We start from the raw sequence: 21,008 nt of genomic DNA on the forward strand, positions 1-21,008 counted from the left end.
CTCTTAGAGGTTAGGGCATAGCTTTAACAGGCAAAGTATGGAGAGGGAAACCAGCCACACCCTTTCAGGGAAACTGTCCTTACGTTTATAAAAAGCATGGAAAAGCTAAACCTGGACTGAAGGAAGGAAGGAACGAACGAATGAACAAATGGAAGAATGAAGGAAGGACTGAATGAATGAATGAAGATGAGAGTTTAATGTCCTGTCGACAGTGTGGTCATTAGAGATGGAGCACAAACTCTGATTATGGAAGGATGGGGAAGGAAACTGGTCGAGTCCTTTTCAAAGGAATCATCTCAACATTTACCTGGATTAATTTCAGGAAATCATGGAAAACACCAATCTTGATGACTGAACGGGAATTTGAACTGTCATCCTCCTGAATGCGAGACCGGTGCACTAACCACTCCACTGCATCACCAAACTTGGTCTAAATCTGGGTGGTGGGACACAGATTTAAACTGTCTCCTCCCACACACACACGTCCAGTGTCTGTCTACTGTGGTACCCCATGAAGTTATTAACACAATGCTGTTGAGAGAACCATTTCCCTTATCCATTTTGGGATTCTTTTTAACTATAAATTTAAGACATTTATTTGATCTTCACCTGCATCATTAGCAGCTTAACATTATACCTCATTTTGTCCTTATTCTGCATCTACTTCTTACTTGAAAATTCCAGTCTCTCATTGCCATTAAAATTCAACCTATTTTTATATTTATAGTATCCCTCTTTGTTGCAGATCATTTTCTACTTGAAAGGTCACCTTCTAAAATCGCATTGTGCTAGTCATCACACAGATTTAGTTTTCATTCTCAGATAAATGACATTCTTCTGTAGCTCCAAGCTCCTATGTGTAACTGTTCCACCAAACTCCTACACAATTACATTATCACCTATGACTTACGTAATAATGACTGACTGCAAGTAATTCTAAGGCATGAGTTTCAGAGAAAGTAAAAAGTTTCTCCCAAGCCCAGCACTACTGAAGCACAGAGTTGATGCTGGAGAGCACCACCATTGCTGTTACACTACACAGATCTACACTGAGATGCAAATGTACTGCATTCTTGTCAAACACATTCCAGCGCAGAAGATAGTTGTCCACACAGGAGAATATTATATTGAAAGGAAAACTGAGAAAATTTGCACTATAACACTGAGGGCAGTGAAGCTCTTAAAAGATAAATAATATAACTTGACATAATTTTTATAGCTGCCACAAATGTATTTGTTTTGTATTGCATCATTTCAATAGCAATGACACTAGAGTAGTACAGTTACACAGACACAGGAATGTTCTGCAGTAAAATGTAGTATTCTATGCAAATTCACAACATACGGTGTCACACTTGTTCCACACTTTACTGGATTTTTTGTAGTTATATTTTTCAATAATTACTTTAGGTGTTATTACATATTTTACAGCTTCCAAATAAGTTTAGGCAGATAAGATTTTTATTATAAAAGTAAAACAATATACACAATATGTACTTCACATTGCATTGCTGCCGGACTAAACCACTAACAAAATACAATATCACAATTATATTACACTTCACATACAGACATAATACCAATGTCAGCCTCTACAAAAAATACAACAGAAGATTTAATGGTATACTGTACTGAAAATAAGTTACATGGTATAGTTCTTGCAATTCATTCTGGCAACCTAAGACACAGCAAAAAATTACTTCAAAACAACTATGGCAAAATTTTTGTCTTCATTGCGTATATAATCCCTGAGTGCTCTCTCATTTTTTAAGAGAACAGTTGAAAAATTGAAGACTTCCTGCAAGTCATCTGAAGAAACAAGAAACTTTTCAGTAGCAGCCTGTGATATATGCTGTTTGGACCTTCATGTTGCGCTATGTAACGGATTTACTATCTCTCTTAAATTCGATTGAAAGTACTACAGATACGAACACATTCAGACCGAAAAAACTGTTACAGAATTTCAGGACAGTTTTAAAAGCTGTACACCTCAGAAATTTGTGCCAACTGTTAAACAAGTTCCTTTTCACCCCCTGGTGTTATTTCTGATAGGCAATTTAAGCTTTATACATGAAACTTACATTCTGAATTAACAAATTTATTCAAATTTAGTTATACAAACAGAATAATGTTTAAGTAAAATAAACTTTCCTATCCAGCTTTGATGAATGTCGTGATTGTAGTTTAACACAGGTACAAACATTTAATTTAAAAAGTAAGGGGTTTCATATTATTCATAAAAATTGGGCCACACATCATGTAGAATTACATGCTACCACAGATGCAGAAATTGAGAAATGTATCCTGATGTTTCGACATTGGTGGTTAATTTCAGAAGTATACAGCATGTATAATTATAATTTATGTTTGTGCTTGCACTGGCATATATGCATTTTTGCAATAAGGTTATCCAGATATACCTAAGATGGTGTAAAAGGTTAGTTTTCACACTGATTATTACAGCAAGTTGCATCAGATTCAGTATTTACATACAGGCTCTTAATATACAAGAAAGAACCATTTGCACATTACTGCAAATGACTAACAACTACACACAATCATTCACTTTTTTCTGAAGTTGCAATGAAATGCAGTATCATGATAAAGTCCATGCCATTTTATAACAAATTATTACAAAATTTGTTTATATTTCTCATAACTCAAAATAACTAAAAAAATTATAAGCATAAATTTGATATTACTAAATAACTAAATAGAAAATTTAATAATGTCATAACAAAAATTAAATATTCTTAATCTAAAAATCTTTTCTCTGTAATAAGTTCAAGCCAAAATATACTAAAGTAAGAATAAAGCAAAAAATCTGATATGTACATAAATTACATAACGACATGAACCACACACATACACAGGTGATCTTTCTCCAATGTAAAATAAAATGCAAGGGTTAAAAATTGAACACAGAAGAAAAAGTTTGAAGAAAAGAACAAAATCAGTGCATTACATTGAGGTATTTTTATGGCCACATTTGAACACTGTAGATATTTGGGAATTTTCTGTGTAATTTATGAAAGTGCGATATTTACAATGAGCCATGAAATAGGTTGAAAAACTCCAGGTACATAGTGAGATCATATACACAGAAACTGGAAAGGTGCTTGGAGAAGCAAACCACTTATTATTCAATGAGAACTTTGAGTCTGTAATATTTAGTTTCTGGGATTACCAGGTTCACAAGCATTTCTTCTGTTGCTGGCAAGATTTTCTAGAATTTGATACAAAATGAATACTTCCAATGTAACAGTAACATACACCATTACTGTTTTATCTGTCTTCATTTCGGTATTCTCACACAGAGACGATTACTGTGCCTTATATAATCAGTGCATGCTAAAGTTTGTACATATCAATACCACAAGCTGCCACTTCATAATCATTTGTATCCACTCTCAAAATAAAATGTAACGATGCTGTAGCCACCACTCAGTGTGTCATCATTTCCACATCGTGTAACGCATCTCAGTGCTACAGTGAGTTATGAAAGCTAATTCCAATGAATGTACAAAATATGTATTGATAAACGAATCTGCTCTTTGGCATCCAGCTAAAATATTACTATTCAAATCAATAAAAATAAATGCCCAAGAATAAAAATATTGAATTTTAACACACAAACATATTTTCCTGTAATGCCCTCACACTATTAGTTTCTTCTAGTTTTACTTCTTAAAAAAATAACTTTCTGCTTATTGAAACACATGCTTCAAATAAAATCATCGGAAACACATTTAATGAAGAAATAGGAGATGTAGCTTTTCAGCTTTCCTATTTTACAGCTCCCTCTGTTTCCCCCTATATGTGCTCACTCAACACTACAATCAATCAAACTGAATACTGTACACATCCTACAGCATAACCTACTGATTGTGAAGAAACTAATGAACAATCAACAAGTTCTTCATGAATAAAAGTTCAACTATATTACAATATTACAAACTTGATTTAAAGCCTCTTACTAGACACAGTACTCGTGACTGCAATTTTGGAGACACACATATAAAATATTTGGCAACTGTTAACTATAATTTTAGCACAGTCAATTCTTCTAAAACAAAAGAATAAAAACTGCTCGGGGGTATAGTACAAGTACTATTGACAGATATCTTCTGAAATAAATGGGTTCAAAGAAAAATAACGAATGGTATAATGGACAGATATACCATGCCATTATTAGTCAAAATAAAAATTATCTGTGAAATGAGAGGTCATTTAACAGGGGATTCTGTATGCTACAGTCACCATAATGTCACAAGAATTTAATGATACTGTGCACGTCTTTACTGATGTCATTTGAATGTGGGGAACTGCGTAGGACTGACTGGTGTAATAGAGGTGGACCCATCCCTCAAGAGGCCTAAGAAGTTACCAGTAGCTGCAATCTGCTGGCTCAGCGAGAGTCCCCCGTGGTGGTGGTTCATGAGCTCTTTGTACAACTGTAACTGTTCAGCAGTGGGAGCAAACACCGGCGTCGATGCCGACGACTGCACACGTGGCAAGAGGCCCGCTGAAAACAATGCAGGAGTCCTTCCACCAAACACCGACTGGTAGTACATAGGGTCGACAATTGGCAAATAGGGAGGAGATTTGGCTGTGCTTCCACTCACTGACTCGGCATGTGGTGGATAGCTGGAAACACTGCAGCCTTGTACGCTGGGAGGCAAGTACGACACAGAGTCTTCAGATGAGTTCACATTCTTTTTGTGTTGTTGCCTTACTGACTGTTGCTGTTGTTGCACCTGCTGCTGATGGTTTTGTTGTGCTTGCTGCTGGTGGTGGTTCTGTTGTGGCTGCTGCTGCTGCTGCTGTTGCTGTTGCTGCTGCTGCTGCTGCTGTGATCGAACTCTGGCTAGTTCGGCAACGTTTTTGCGTCCGTTTGCAGTAGACGACAGGTACGGGTTCGGTATTATAAGCTGGGCTGCATTGAAGGTAGAACTACTGTTCCTCTTGTGAGAGTCGCTTGCAGAATTCTGCCTACTGTTCTCACTTTTAGAGTTCGTTTTGGATGACGTGGATTTCTGAGATGCACCTTTCTTTTGGGATTGTGTGTTCCTCTGACTTGTTTGTCTAGGTTGGGGCTGCACGGGGGTTTTTGGCACGTCGACTACAGTGATTTCCAAATTGGAGCCAACAATGTGCCGCCCACCAATTACAGAGAATTGGGGGCCGTTGTTCAGCTTTGGAGATGGTCTGCTGTGAGTACTCAGTCCAGAAAAAGGAGGGTCTGCATTGGGGATACGGCTCACAGTCACAATTGGTTTCTCAGAACCCTTCTTCCTCAGGTCTAGGACTTCGGTCGGTATAAGTGGCCTCGGAGGCACACGTCCAGGGACGTAGTATTTGGGGTGTTCTATCTCGTCCTTGGGGTCACCATAGATGACAGTCTCTGAGCGTGCATAGATGGAGCGTGACTGCACGACTTTTGGAGGCGTCCAGCTATCACAAGAACTGCTGGAATGTGCAGATGAGGATGCTGGAGGAGGAGATGACATGCTGCCATAAAGATTCTGCACTGAAGGTATCTTGAGTTCGGGCAGGTAACGGTGGCTGTTGAGCGAGCTGGCAGCTCCGGTGGCAGTACCTGCAGACTCGTAGTTGGGCGATGGAGATGGCGTAGAGGCTGAGTCTGTGTTTGGTGAGCTGGCCATCTCTATCATGTGGCTGACATCAGGAGTCACTGTTATTGACACCTGGTTCTCGGCTGATGGCACCGGTGCCGCGTGCTGTATCACTGACGGCCGCCGCTCCGGTACAATCGTTATTGAGCCGACCGTGGCTTCCGGCACACTGGAAGAAATGGCAGTCACCTCCAGGCCACCTTCCTTCAGGATCTCCAGTTTGCGCTTCTTCAGTGCCGGCACAGGAGTCTTGCCAATCTTCACCGGTGAGTCTTGGTCGGAAACCAAGTCTATGATTTCAGGCTCAGCTGCTTTGCTCGGCTGTTCGGATTTTACATCAGTGGCAGGTCTCTCCGGTTTGTTGGGCACTGGAATGTTCTCTTTGCCTTGTGGGGCAGGCTCTGTTGTGTTAGTAGTAGTGCCAGGAGCATCCTGTGACTTCTCTGATTTTGGACGTGTACTTCTCAAAGAAGAGGACTTCACATCTGCTGCAGCCTTATCACTGCGGTTCCCATTTGTAATGGCATTCTGAAACATGACACAAAAATGGCACTGGTAAACATCTGTGATAGGTTTACACCTACGGTCATAATTTTAGACAACATGAGGCATTCACTAACATTTTATCTTGTCCATGACAGAAATGTATACAAGCATGTCTATGCCTGGTCATTCACTTTTGAATTAAATCTGCCTTGGCTTTTTACAGTCAGTTTTGTTTATTTCTGTGCCACAAACATAATCCTAATTTTTTAGTCCCTTTTTTCACTGTGCGTTGACAAAAAAAACTTCTCAAACTGACCGCATCTTTTATTCATCACTGAATCATTTAGTTATTTATTATGGCTTGCTGAATTCTAATGCATTTCTGAGTTTGCAAGAGTCCTTCAAACTGAGTTAACTTTTGGCAACATTTAGTTGCATGCCTGACCTAGCCAGGAAACAGTTCGGAATTTTATGAAAAATACTGATCAATCAGTTTAAGTCAGTACAACAGCATATATACAATAATATCACAGCAAAATTCTTCAGAAAACAGTTAATGTACTTCTTGTAGAAAAGGTACAGGAAAAATACCAAGAGAAAGTAAGCATGAAGTGTGTAACAAGCTGTGACCAATTGAAGTTGTCTCTGAGATAGATGTAATAATGGATTAAGCAAGGCTAGGGTAACACAGCATTTATATGAGTGTCATTATGAATCTTCTTGACCATTAAAGAAAATGTCCCGTACCCAGGAGTGCCTTTCACATGCATTGCTTGTACCAGCTGAGTCCCCAAAGCAAATTGCAAGTCCTAGCTCAACTCTCCACTCTGCCAGAACCACCTTCTTGTTATTGTGCTAAAATCACTCAATTAAGATATTGTTCTCCAAAAAAAGCAAAAATCTGAGCCTTTTTTTGGGTCACAAATTTCGATGGATACAACCAACCATACTCCAACTTAAGAAAATACATAAATATTCAAATGAAACCTACTTCTCTGATTGGATAGGAAAAAAATTAAATTAGTTTCAAATATTTTAAGTTTTTATAGCTTATTTTTATAGCTTATAGAGCATTAAGTTTTAAGCTATTATAGTATCATATGTGCATGTTAATTAACATGCACATATGATATAGTAATAAGTTAAAGCTTAGTGCTTTATAAGCTATAAAAACCTAAAATGTGAGAGACTATTTTAATTTTTTCCATCCAATGAGAGATGCAGGTTTCATTACTATGTGATAAGTCTCTCATCTGATAAGCATTCCTTTTCACTGATACAAATTTTATAGTAAGAGATGAGGGAGGTATCACTTGACATTAAATTAGTATTGAATTAATTTAAATTTCAATTTGTGTGCTTTCAACATTTTGACATCTGTTCTCAGAGGTAAAGCACAATTCCAGTGAAAGCGCACACACAGTCTAGTGTGTCAGTCTTTTGGTTTTATCTTCCTTTATAACTTCTCCTTCCAATAATCCAATTATGAACCATAAAGACCAGAGTTACAGTTCCACTTTTGTCCAAACAACATATCAGGATTATATGAGCATCACTGTGAAGATTTTTGGACATCCTAGGTTGTTGTTGATAGTTTCATTTCAAAGAAACTTGGTCTATAGCAACACCCACTTCTAGAAAGTAGTTAAAAATTCCAACAAGCTTAGCCAACAGGGATGACCTTTAGTCTTTCATAGGAGCCTGTTATAATGTAGAAGAAATTGAGTGGAAATAGAAGCATTTTCCCCATGAGTTTTTTAATATAATTTTAAGGTAGACTTATATGCTAATTGGTGCTTGGACTGCTCGCAGCAGCCATTTGATAGTTACTCATCTTTCAAAGCAACATTATTCCATGAGTTTAACACATTCACACATGAAACTCTCTTTAAGGCATAAGTCATTCCTCATGGGCAGTAACGGGTGTAGCTGGAGTTGGAACAATGGTTGAAGAGGGCTCTTTGCTGTAATTGTCAATAAATTGAGTGCATTCTTGGGATTGGCCTGCCAGCAACTTATAAAATCATGGAACACAATCTTCGTGCAAAAACGATCTGCAGTTACCCTTGAACAAAAAACTCAAATTGCTGAATTGCGCCAGCAAATATCAGAAAAACTTGATTCTGGGTGCTCAAATACAGTCAAAATGGCTGTCACAATTTCATGTTTTAACAGGAGCAGTCCACTTGAGAAGAATGAAGAGAGAGAGAGAGATGGCACATATATTCTTCATGGCAACTGGTCACATCGTTAGCAGAATTTGGGTGAGACAAAGACAATAACTCCCAGCTCACATTCTGGAATCAGGCTACAGAGGTTACTCTAAAATTAGCTCCGTGTGGGATCCTGCTCCACAGTGACAATGTACTAGCTCATCATAATTATGGTGAAAATACAGGCTGTGTTTCAGCAGACTTGTCCACACTACAGCCTAACTAGCTCATGTCATACTTTCTTCCTACTCAAAGAAACTGTCTGTGGTCATGAATCTGCACCTCCAAAAGTATCCAGCTCTGTGTATCCTTTCCTAATGAGCGTTACACAGGGAGCCTACAGTAAAATCTTCATCGAGTGGTTTGCATGAATGTGGCACTGTGTAAAACATCAGGGGCAGTAAGGGGGGCATGCATAGGTATAAGTTCCAACAGATGATAATTGAGTTAACTGTCTCAAATCAGAACTAGCTTCTGCATCTATATTACAATTCATAACCCAGGAAATAAATTATCTTCACTGCCAGTGTAGAGTATGCATGAGCTTCATACACTTTCATTTTGCCAGCACACTTTCAGAAATTTTCTATCAAAGTAGATGAACTGCCACATATACAAATCATTTTTCCCTACTCTTACCCTTCAGTCCACCTGACCATTTCAAATGAGTGCAAAAAAGCAACAGCCATGTGTCTTCATTTTAAACTTTCTAAATAAGTACCACAAGCAGCACACTTTTCAACACTAGGAAAGCTGTACAAAATTCTCCGTCTTTTATTATCATTTACATGGTGTATATCTGATAGTAAAAGAGGAATGGTTCAGGCTTAAAATAGAAAATGGACTGAAAAGTGGTAAATTCTGAGTTACTAACCTTCGTGTCAGTCTGCTTGCTTTGTACAATAGTCACTTCCTTCTTCTCAGCTGGTTTTATAGCTTTAAGTTTAACAAGTTGTCGGTTACTGGCCTGTTTGCTTGGAATTTCTTTCACACTTTTCTCATAAGGCAACAATAACCTGTAAATGAAATAAAGTAATAGCAAATTTTAGTCCAGCTGTCAACACACGCATCTATGTTGCCACAGGACACTCAGAAGGATTATTCCAGACGCACCTCTCGTAATGTCTCCTTGTGTAAGTGGCTGCACTTGTGTTGCCTTGGTCACCACCTAATTCATCGTAGATTGGCTTCCACATCTTGTTGGCAGTTACAGCATTATAGCCTCCCAGTTTCTGGACTTTAGTGAAGAATGCAAAGAGATCAACTGAAAGAAAAAGCAATCTTATGAAACAATATTTGCATTTTGTGGAGCAAATGGTATGTTTTAAATTAACATTGCTACATGGACACATAAAATTGGAAATGATTAGAAATAAATATACATACCCATGATAACAATCATCCTCTGATCAGACTGTTTCCCTTCTTAAAAACTCAACAACATGAAGCACAAATGCCAATATCAATTTTTGTCAGGAAAACACAAAACACTCCATAAGTATTCATTTCACAAATATGTTTCAGTCCCCCATCAAGCAAATTAAAAGTGGTGAACTTTTTCCAGAGCAGTAATTGGTGACCCATTGTAACTTCTCCGTTTTGAAAGACAAACTTTTCAAGCCAAGTTTGTGTGTGTCTGGAGCAATATAAAGAGTTCAAAAATCAATACATTTCACTGCAAGATAATCAGACAGCCTTAATGTGTCATTATGTTACAAGGACTTCATCAATGACTGAAGGATTTATATGAAAAGATGTATGGGATCCTTACCAGATGGGACTGATAGAGTACATCGAATAAGTTCAAAGAAAGGCAGCACGTTTTGTATTATCACAAAATATGGGAGAGAGTGTCACAGAAATGATACAGGATTTGGGCTGGATATCATTAAAAGAAAGGCATTTTTCGTTGTGACAGAATCTTCTCACGAAATTCCAATCACCAACTTTCTCCTCCGAATGGGAAAATATTTTGTTGACACGGACCTACATAGGGAGGAACGATCACCAAGATAAAATAAGGGAAATCAGAGCTCGTACGGAAAGATACAGGTGTTCATTCTTTCTGCACGCTATACAAGATTGGAATAATAGAGAATTGTGAAGGTGGTTCGATGAACCCTCTGCCAGGTACTTAAATGTGATTTGCAGAGTATCCATGTAGATGTAGAGGTAGACGAACTGACTATTTTGTCATCACAGGTCTGCATATTACATTCAAGAAATTAAGTCTAGAGAACTCTCTTTAATGATGATACTGTTTCATTAGACTGCTAGTAACACTTAATAATCTTCACCCTGAGCAAACTGTCATTTCAAAACTATTGAAGATATTCACACTTTGCACTCCCAAACACTGTTTCTTCCATACATTCATTTCCTTATACAGTAGGTATAAACTATTACGAGAAATTTGTATTTTTTACTGGAACATATTTTCAGCTAGCTGCTAGAAGAGCGATGTCCATATTAATCAATTGTTGTATTAAAAGAGAAATATTTCACTTGAGTTAAGAGGGCAATTGCACTAAAACCACAGCATACTAGAAAGTTAGTTTGTCTTTTAAAATTCTGGAAGTTAACATCATGGATACACAGCAAAAAATCCTGTTAGCTACAGTAAACCATACAATATATATTCAAATTATATAACATCAATCTTCAGAATTTGATATCATTCTTTCAGAAGGTTCATCATGTCAAAAACAAGCAGACAAATTTGAAAAATGTTGTACTAATCTGTAAGGTGCAACGAATTTTTAAAAAAAGTCATTTAAGAGTACTTTAGTTTAATTTTTCATTAAAATGTGTGTTTCTTTTTTTTCAAATAACATGTGCCAGGTAAGATTTAATGATCTTCCTATGATGCAGCTCTACAAAATTTCTGATATGGCACTGTACCTTCTGTGGATCATGTGCGATACTCCATAGCAAGAGTGGCATGTAGTTATAAAGCCTACGAAATGGAACTGCCACAAAACATATATTAAAATATATTTCTTACCAATGTACTACAGGATTTCAACTATCAGGAAGCATGTCAAATATTTTCCACACATATTTGAGTACTGATAGTCAATGTTTTTGGAACTGTTGATATCAAGTGTTGTTTTCCAAACAGATGATAATTAATTAATTTTAAATCTGTGCCTATAAATGCAAGATAGCTTCTTGTGGCAGATGTTAGGAGTGCATTACATCTATGGAACATAGCTCCAATGGGCTTCTAGGCGGCTTAACTGGCTCAGTCTATGGTAGGAGTACCAACTCCATACAATTTTCACATCCACTGCTCACAACAATGGGGAATCAGGGATGGAACTTCACTCACAAATCCATGTCTCTGAATCCCAATTATCCTTTGATGTGACATTAATCAAGATTTAATAGGAATGTTTTGATAGAGTTATATATCCTTCTTTTTGTTTCTGGCACTGGCAATTCTATCCACTGTAGAAAAAGCACGCTATGTTTCTAAATGCTAGATGGCACAAGAATACAGTCCACATATGAGCCGCCACTGAGTGATAGTTTAACAATCATTTAGAAGAGATAAGGACGCAAAATGTGTGTCATTATTTTTAGCTTTTAACAAGTTTCTTGCTTGCTAACATTTGTTTTTTGCAAGTTACTTTTTAACACTAGTGGCATTATGATGATTCTTCAAACATGTGCAGCACATAAAACTGCCAAAAACAAGTGTTTTGTGATGTAATTGTGGAGGACCAAAAAATTGGCAAGATTCTCCAGCACTCAAAAACTGACGACATTGGTAGCAGATTCACAGCCTTCCCTAGTACTGAAACTACAAGCCACATCTAGTCTTTGTTTCTTTCTTCCTTTTCTATAAGTTCTGGCACAAAAATAGTATGTCATAATCCAGTGTAATACGCTTTCTGCAGGTATTTCTATCAGGAAGTAAGCAGACTCACTCTCCTTGAAGCCGAGGTGGGGCACCCTGGAGATGGGGGTGTCGCGCATCCTCATGAAGCTGTGCAGCTTGGCAAGGAAGTCCCGCTCCTCAGGAGATGAGGCCAGGCGGCCGCTGCGCCTCGTCACAGCCAGCGCGCGGCCAGGGTCTGCTATCCCATTCCTCACACCAGGCCGCCCCTGCAACAAAATCACCACCCAGTCAGCACATGCGCAGAAAATCATACAGCAAACATGGTTACACAGACACATTCAGTGTTAATTAACAGCTGAAACAAAGCAGGAAACGCACTGGGATGATTAAATACAGTGTCAAGTAACTTAAATGTATTTTATATTTAAAAAAATAGTTCATACCAAAATACTCCAACTACTGAATGTTGGTACAAATCATTTGAGTGTCTACTACCCCGAAGTCTTTTTCCTGTCACCTGGTCTACACCAACCTCTGCAAACATTTTTTACTTGATACCAAACAAAATGAACCATTGTCATTATCAATCCACTAATCCAATTTTCATGGGCCACAGTTAAGTAGTTTTGTGTTGTAGATTTCACACTGGATTCCTTACTGTCCCTTCTACTTTTTAAGTAGGTATTAATTCCATACCCACACACCTATAAAAGAAAGATACTCTGCATCACCCCTTTGATTACAAATCAACATCTGTTCTTTCAGTGCTGTCAAAGGCAATCATCTACACAATGAATAATCAATTAACCAAATCAGAAAGGACAAATGAAATACTTGACACTAATTAATTGGGTTTTCAGAAATATCAAACAACCACCGTTGCCCTTATCAAAGTAACATGAATGAAATGGGGTGATGGACTATTATACTTAGCCATCTCTATTTCAGTAAATATTTACTGTATTGTTTATTACAACATACTAATTGCAAAAACAACAACCGAAAACCTCAGGATCCTCTGTCATGGACTGAAAACAGTTTGAATTAAATCTTATTGGGTGACAACAACACATAATGATGAGAACATAAATGACACAATGTAGAAACACAACATTATATGCCACTCCAGGGTCAATGTATGTGGAAGCTGTTAAACTATAACTGATTGCCAGACTAGAAAATCTAATGTCAGTTACAAACTCCACTAACGAAATCTCGAGCTGTTTGTAAATAGATCAACAAACACAACAAGTTCAATGTGAGAGCACACACGAAAAACCTAACTTGGCTAGCGTACACAATCAAATCAATCAATGGAATAAAATGATCATTAGTAACATTTGACATCCAAATTATCTACACTTCATGATGAAACATAGGAGATTTAAAAACTTTTATATCATATGACCTTCTTGCATTTAGAGAAATGGCGACCAAGTAACATCAAAGTAATAAAAGGAAGAAAGATCTTATTTAATGTCCCATTGATGATGATGTCATTAGCAGCGGAGAGAAATTTGACTGTGGAGGGAAACTAGACAAGTTCTTTCCAAAAGTGCCAGCCCGGAACACACAGTAAGTCTTTCAGGAAAACCATGGAGTATCAAAATCTCTATAGTGAAACAGCGATTTGAACCCTGTTCCTCTAACTATTGCACCACCTCACACACTACAAAGAAACAGAAGGTAAGTTACACTATCTGGAAGTAATACTAATGTAGTGAAACAAGCTCTTAATCATAATCACAAAGAATCCTATACTGATGGCTCTTTTGCTCTACTTACTTTCACGATTCACAGAGGAGGACGAGGACGATGAGGAGGAGCAAGACTAATGAATAGGGCGAAAAAAAATGTGACTTGTCAAACTTCCTTCAGCTTTTCTTTCATCACACCATCATCATATACTACTCGTCTTATATGTTGCTGTCAAATATTTGTATGTTTTTTAATCTCTGTAAACTTTCGAAATTACTTCATTATAAATTTTATTTCTCCAAGTATCAGCCATGGCACCTTACCAAGACATTTGGCTATCTATTACAAACACTGTGGTGTGGTTGAATTAGCTAAGCTGTGACTCTGTAAAGCTCACTGGTGAACAACGTTCCACACATAGCAGGCCACCCAGACAACTGAACATGTCATCAGGTCACACGGAAATTATATATATGGAAGCAACATGTTTTTGAATGGATTACAGACATTTAACAAGGTGTACATGTTCACATTGCAACAATTATTTGGACTGAATCTGAACTGGGTAGGTAGAGATACTACTTGAACTCTAGTTATTGTTCCAAACAGGTCCAATAACCTTCTTTTTGAATACTTGGTTTCAAATGGGCAACTTGCTGCACCTATTTCAACGTGAACCTCCATAGATGTGGTTTCTCTTGTTAAGTTATTACTTAACAGGATGACAGATACGTATCTGCTACATACCCTTGTTGCTGAGGATGATACGGTGGACAGTGATGACTCCGACTCATTTGATTCGGAGCCACCGGGTGACAGGCTGCGCTTTTTTCGTTTTCTTCTTGGCCGTCCTTTCAAATTTGGCGCTGTGGAGTGAGAAATTATAATTCATAACGGTTTATAAACACATATCATAATGTGTTCCAAGTTTTGCTGGCAAACAAAAAATAGTCAGCAACACTGCCCCTATTACCTTTACACCTAGACCATGCATCTTGTTCCAGATGCACTTCCACTTATCTGTTTATTACTAATACACCTTACCAAGTCATTTCAAAAAGTTTAACCAACCCTGTAGTAAGACGTGATGAACAATCAGTGAGTATGGGCTATTTTTATGAATGATATACCTACGAAAACCTTTCTCGAAGTATATGAAGTACACTCAGTGAAGTCCAGGAATTCAAACATTGTTCAGTTCAACTTATTATTAATTACACATCCAAACACAAAGTCCTCAGTTTGTAAAAGGTATCCATATACAGAAAATTACACATCGACAACTTTAATTTTAAAGCTATCAATCCATTACTACTAAAGTTTACTACTCCTACACTAAAGGCACACACTGATATAAACTGAAGAAACAGGACTAGGCATTAACGTAAATTACCAATAACACTGACAGACTAAAGCTAGGTGTTAGTGCATACTTTCTGTATTTTTATCAGCAGCATCATCAGATAAATTTATTGTGCACACATTTTAAGTCGTCAATTGTTTAACTAATTTTTTCATGAGTGTTGGTCATTCCATAATTACAAGCACTACTCTATTCCATGACATGCAACCTCCACGAGACATTGGTTAGTTGAGTGCACACAATATGTACAGCTACAGTCTCTACTTATTCCAAACAAATATTTTCACATAATTTGTGATGTGAAGTTGTGAAACATTTCAAATCAAATTATGGTAGTATCATCAAGTAAAGACATTCAGTTCACACGATTTGTGTTGAACAGCACACTTCTGATTATAAGTACATGGAATAACAAAATCCCTAATCACTGCACTTAGGTATGGTATACAAATGAACTGTATGCTGCAGTATGAACTATTTTGTGATTTTCCACAAATTTTGTCTGATAATAGCAGTAGTCAGAACATATTAAGATTAAGAAAAAATTCACATTTTAAAAGAGGAACAAAGTCAAGGATTTTATCAATAATTCCACTGATTATTGCAATTGCTGAAAGACTCCGTAGTTCACTGGAGTGAGTCAGTGTGGGAGGAGCAAGTATGTACTTCACAGTGATTTCCAATTGAGAGCAATTACTTTTGGCAACTTTCTGTGTGTAGCTGTTATGCCTTTGGAGAACTGAACCATTAAATAATGCATGCAACAGTAAATGAATCGTATCCAATGTTACGAAAATGACATATATATTTGTAACAGCAAATTGAGGCACTATATGAAACTTCGGTTTCCAAACTCTATGAAGTATTTAGTGTCCAATAACTAAAAGAAGAAGCTACCCATTCTGCTGCACTCCACTGTTGCAAAGTGTATCTGCAGTACAAAGAAAATAAAATTAACTTATGGTTTTATACTATAGCGTATAACCACATCCAGCCAACCACTGCTTGATGTAGCATGGGGTCAAAACAAGAATGAAAGACCTCTGGAGATGTTTTCAGTCATATCATTTCAATAGCTACCCTCATTGCCTCGTATAGCATGTTGAGGTCCTCTGGCAGCACAAAATCTCTCAGATATCTTGTCTAAGAGTGCCATTTTGTTGGAAACTTAACAAACCAGGCCACTGTATTAAATTAGCAAGAGAGCTTAACAAATCAGCTTTGTATGTCCATTGTTGTCCAGGTCTTCAGTCTAAAGACTGGTTTTGATGCAGCCCTCCATGGTGTTCTAATCTGTATTTGTTCATCTCTTCATAATTACTGCAACCTGCATCCATTTGAATCTGCTTATTGTAGTCATGTCTTGGCCTCCTTCTACAACTTTGACCTCTCCCGCCACCACCCAACCCCCTTCCATTATTAATTCCTCAGTAAGTGCCCTATCACGTTCCTGTATTTCAAGTTTTGCCATAAAGATCTTTTGTCCCCGATTTTATTCCGTGTCTCTTTATTAGTTGCCTGATCTATCTGTTCAATACTCACTATTCTTCTTGGCACCCCATTTCAAAACCCTCTAGTCTCTTCTTGTATGAACTGTTTACTGCCTCGCTTCACTTTTGTACATAGCTACATTTCACATCTTCCTTGAGAAGGACTTTATATTTAATGACAACAAATTTCTGTTTTCCAGAAACATTTTGCTTACTATCACCCATCTGCCCTATTCTTACTTTAGTTGATGTTCAACTCCTGACCTCTTTTGAATACATTATCTTCCAAGTCCTTTCCTGTCTCTGACCAAATTTCAGAATCGTTAAACATCAAAGTTCTAATTTCTTCACCATTACCTGTGATTCTTGTTACAAATTTCTCCTTGGTTTGTTTTACTGCTTGCTCAACGTGCAGACTGAATAATACTCCTCCCCAACAACTGCTTCTGTCTCATGTCCTTCGACTCTTATAATTGCCTTGTGGTTCCCGTACAGGATGTATGAGGGTTATCCAGAAAGTAAAGAACAATTGTGAACCACACCCAGTGCTACCCCCATGATCGCAGGTGTGCAAGTTAGCTTCCTCCCATGTCTCAGTGTGAGCTAAATTTTGTTGCCAAGCAGTCACACCTCTGTGTTCTGCAACCTTTAGAATTGGCACTGTCAACTGAAACTCCCACCAAATGTGAAATGTATGGAGTCATTTGTTGTCTGAAGGCACAAAAATTTTGGCCTATAGAAATATTTTAGCAAATGAAAACTATTTATGGTGACAGCACACTAAACGAGTCTTCAGTGACATGGAATGTTGTCAGCAAAGGTAGTTTTGATTCAAGACAATGCGCAGCCTCATGCGTCAGCTCAAACACAGCAAGAACTTAAAGTCTTGAGTGGCAATTTTTTGGGCATCCTCCTTACAGCTCTGATTTGGTACCAAGTGATTTACACTTACTCTCCAAACTCAAAGAATTTGTGAGTGAAAAACAGTTCACAAATGATGAAGACCTCAAACAAACAGTGAGACTTTGGCACAAATCTTTGGCAGTAGAGGAATGCAACATGGAAGTTGAAAAGTTGGTCCCATGTTACAATACATGACTTGACAACTGTAGTGTGTACATTGGAAAACAGTGAAAGGTATTATATGTAAATAAAGTTTTGTGTTGATATCTTTCATTTTTATGTAGCTAATAGCGAACCTGGCAATGCTCCACAATTGCTAAATATGTATAGGAATTCCATATGAATCCGAAATTCCTTTCTCCCTTCTCTCCACTCATCTTGTCATTTCCCCTCTCTCTCTGTACATCTCCTCCTCCTCCATCTCTCAGTGCATAACCTCCTCTGCCCCCCCCCCCCCCCATATCTCTCTCTCTCTCTCTCTCTCTCTCTCTCTCTCTCTCTCTCTCTCTCTCTCTCTCTCTCTCCCCATCTCTTCCTCTCCCCTCTCTAGGTCAATTTCTGTCTATTTGTTTAGTAGAATATTGTGTAAAAATCTGAAGTAAATGTGTCAAGATCTTCTGGGCAATGTATAGCATATGTTTACCCAAAAGTTCATTTGAGTACTGGTATTGAATAAAAACTGGGAATAAATTGGTAAACAGCTTTTCAAGATTAGTGGCGACAATGCTTCACCCTCTATATATTAAATATGTTTCTATACATTTTGTATATTACAAAAGTATATAGCCTAACTGCCTATGTTTGTTAGTGTGTTGTGTAAAAATTTGTAGTAGATCGGTCAAGAAGTTTTTGAGATTTTCGGTAACAACGTTTCTCCTTGACACACACACACACACACACACACACACAAGTTGGTCGAGCCAAACTCAGATGATGGCCTTCCACAACTGATTTTGATTTCAGACTTTTCCGATGGCTTTTCCAAAAACTCTCTCTCATACAAACCTTGTCCTGACAATAACAAACATAACAAAATTAATCAAATCGGTCAGGCAGTTCTCAGTTGTTGATCTTTCATAGATGTGGCAACTGATTTTTATTTATATAGATGCCAAAACGTTCTTGACTTTCTGAACGACCCTTGTAAATAATTTTTGTCTCTCTGTATTTTGTTACTGCTACCCCCAGAATTTCAAAGGACTGCAACACAGTAAACATTATCAGAAACTTTCTCTGAATCGACCAATGCTAATAATGTTAGTCTGTTCACGCTACTACAACATTCCAGTCTTCTCAGTGGTTTCCGCTGTGTTTACTGTATGGCAGTTTGTCATCTATCAGTGGGCCACGTGAAGGTATTTCTGATCCTTCACTACACTCTGGAAGGCGAAAGACGAGCCCTGACAGCTAGCCGGCAGCGATGGTTACCGTTTTCAAACTGGCAAGTGCAAACGACTTCTGGCGGTGTCAAAGCTACACCAGTGAATTGTGAATTCAGTAATGAAAACGGCAGTCGTCTACAGAGACGAGGTGTTGTCACAGAGGCGTGTACAAAGTCGCGTTGCGGTAGACGACCACTTGTACGGAGGGTGGGATGGCGGGCGCACTTACCCAGATGGTTGCAGAGCAGCTCGTGGCCCTCGAGGTCCGGGTAGTCGAAGGTGTCCTTGCAGAAGAGGACGCGCGTGTTGCGGCGCGGCACGGCGAAGCCGCCCAGCGCGACGACGAGCGCGTTGTGCAGCCACTGGCTGGCCACGCCCTCCAGCCGCTTCAGGATGCCGCGGTAGCGGCAGTAGCGCGGGAAGCTCAGCACCACCACGGCGCACTCCTCCTCGTCCGGCGAGCCTGCGCACACACGCAGACGCTGCAAACTGCTCTGCACGCACTTCAAGAGATGGATGTTGGACTGGAGAGCTACGCTGCCAACAGCTGAGCACGCTATCTTCAACTGGATACTAGCGGTTGCCATTGATCATCACATCACCACTGCGTAAGCACAAAATAAAAGTATCCGCCCGAAATAACATCACCAGAAAGCTCACGAGCAGTGGATGGGCAGTCCCCGACAGTCCTCAGAACATCGGCACTTGCATTATGTTACTCTGCCGCTGAATACGCCTGCCTCGTTTGGTACAGTTCTGTTCATGCCAGGCCTGTTGACGTTGTCCTCAATGAGAGACGTAGAATAACATCAGGACGCTTGAGGGCAAAGCGCAGGGCCGTTTCTACCATTAGGCAACACCAGGCGGTCACCTACGGTGGCAAAATTTTTGGGCGGCAAAGGATGCAAAAAATGAATTTCAAATCAAACAGAGAAAAAACTGAGCAAATAGGAGAAAAAATGAAAAAGAGGAAAAATTAAAATACCGAATTGTTTTCAAAAGCATACTAACTCAAGTCTCTACTTCCTTTGATGAAAGTAAACACGTTGCCTCTACCTACCTCAAAATTAAAGCAGCCGCTACTGAGTACAAAAAGGAAACAAACACGGGACGTTGCCTCTACCTACCTCAAAATTAAAGCAGCCGCTACTGAGTACAAAAAGGAAACAAACACGGGCTCGATACATCTATGTCGAGCGCTGGGGTGGGGCTCGTGCGTTGGCTTGCAATCATATAGCAACGTGATAACATACCTCCCTCGGTCCGTCTTTTTGTTTTTGTCTCTACACATCATTTGTTGTGCGTCAGTTGAATTGAGAAAATGAGGACGTATAGTCACCTTAGATTAATCATTAAAAGTATAACAGGAGATTTGCATTGTGGTGCCGTTGTATATTGGTGGTGGTGGAAGGGGGGCGGCCGGGCCATTGGGGAGAAATGGCTCTGAGCACTATGGGACTTAACTACTTTGGTCATCAGTCCCCTAGAACTTAGAACTACTTAAACCTAACTAACCTAAGGATGTCACACACATTCATGCCCGTGGCAGGATTCGAACCTGCGACCGTAGCGGTCGCGCGGTTCCAGACTGTAGCGCCTAGAACCGCTCGCCCACTCCGGCTGGCTCATGGGGGGAGACCGTTGCTAATAAAAAAAGAGGGGGCGTCATTTTTCAGTTCAAGCCTATGGCGGCGAAACACCCAGCAACGGTCTTGGCAACGTGTATCTACAAACTCTACATCCTGGCGGGGATAACACCACCAGATGTAAGACGAAAATCTGCCGCGAATACCTGCAAAGTCGAACTAAACGCTGCGATAAAACATCACCGTCACTGGCACGATAAAACTTGCGGACAACCAGAAATGCAGATTTGGCTTCATGGGTCCTACCTTCGGAGGCCCTATCCCCAGGCGAAAATCTGCAATGGAAAACGTGGAAGTCCCTTTACAGACTAAGAAGTTGGGCTGGTAAAACGAAGGATAATATGGCC

General features: G+C 38.9%; 1 protein-coding gene across 1 annotated transcript in view; it reads right to left on the reverse strand.

Annotated features, from left to right (window-relative positions):
• Positions 1–1,229: 1,229 nt before the first annotated feature.
• The window catches only part of LOC126417126 (AT-rich interactive domain-containing protein 5B-like), a 62,511-nt gene continuing 42,732 nt past the window's right edge, over positions 1,230–21,008 (reverse strand). Inside the window, exons 3-8 of the mRNA XM_050085022.1 lie at positions 19,245–19,478; positions 14,625–14,743; positions 12,268–12,445; positions 9,449–9,599; positions 9,210–9,351; positions 1,230–6,164 (exon numbers count right to left, since the gene is read on the reverse strand). Coding sequence (XP_049940979.1) covers positions 4,308–6,164; positions 9,210–9,351; positions 9,449–9,599; positions 12,268–12,445; positions 14,625–14,743; positions 19,245–19,478 — 2,681 coding nt within the window. The 3' untranslated portion in view covers positions 1,230–4,307. The remainder of the gene's footprint in view (positions 6,165–9,209; positions 9,352–9,448; positions 9,600–12,267; positions 12,446–14,624; positions 14,744–19,244; positions 19,479–21,008) is intronic.

Source organism: Schistocerca serialis, chromosome 8, assembly GCF_023864345.2.
Source record: "Schistocerca serialis cubense isolate TAMUIC-IGC-003099 chromosome 8, iqSchSeri2.2, whole genome shotgun sequence".
In the NCBI taxonomy this organism is placed as follows: domain Eukaryota; kingdom Metazoa; phylum Arthropoda; class Insecta; order Orthoptera; family Acrididae; genus Schistocerca; species Schistocerca serialis.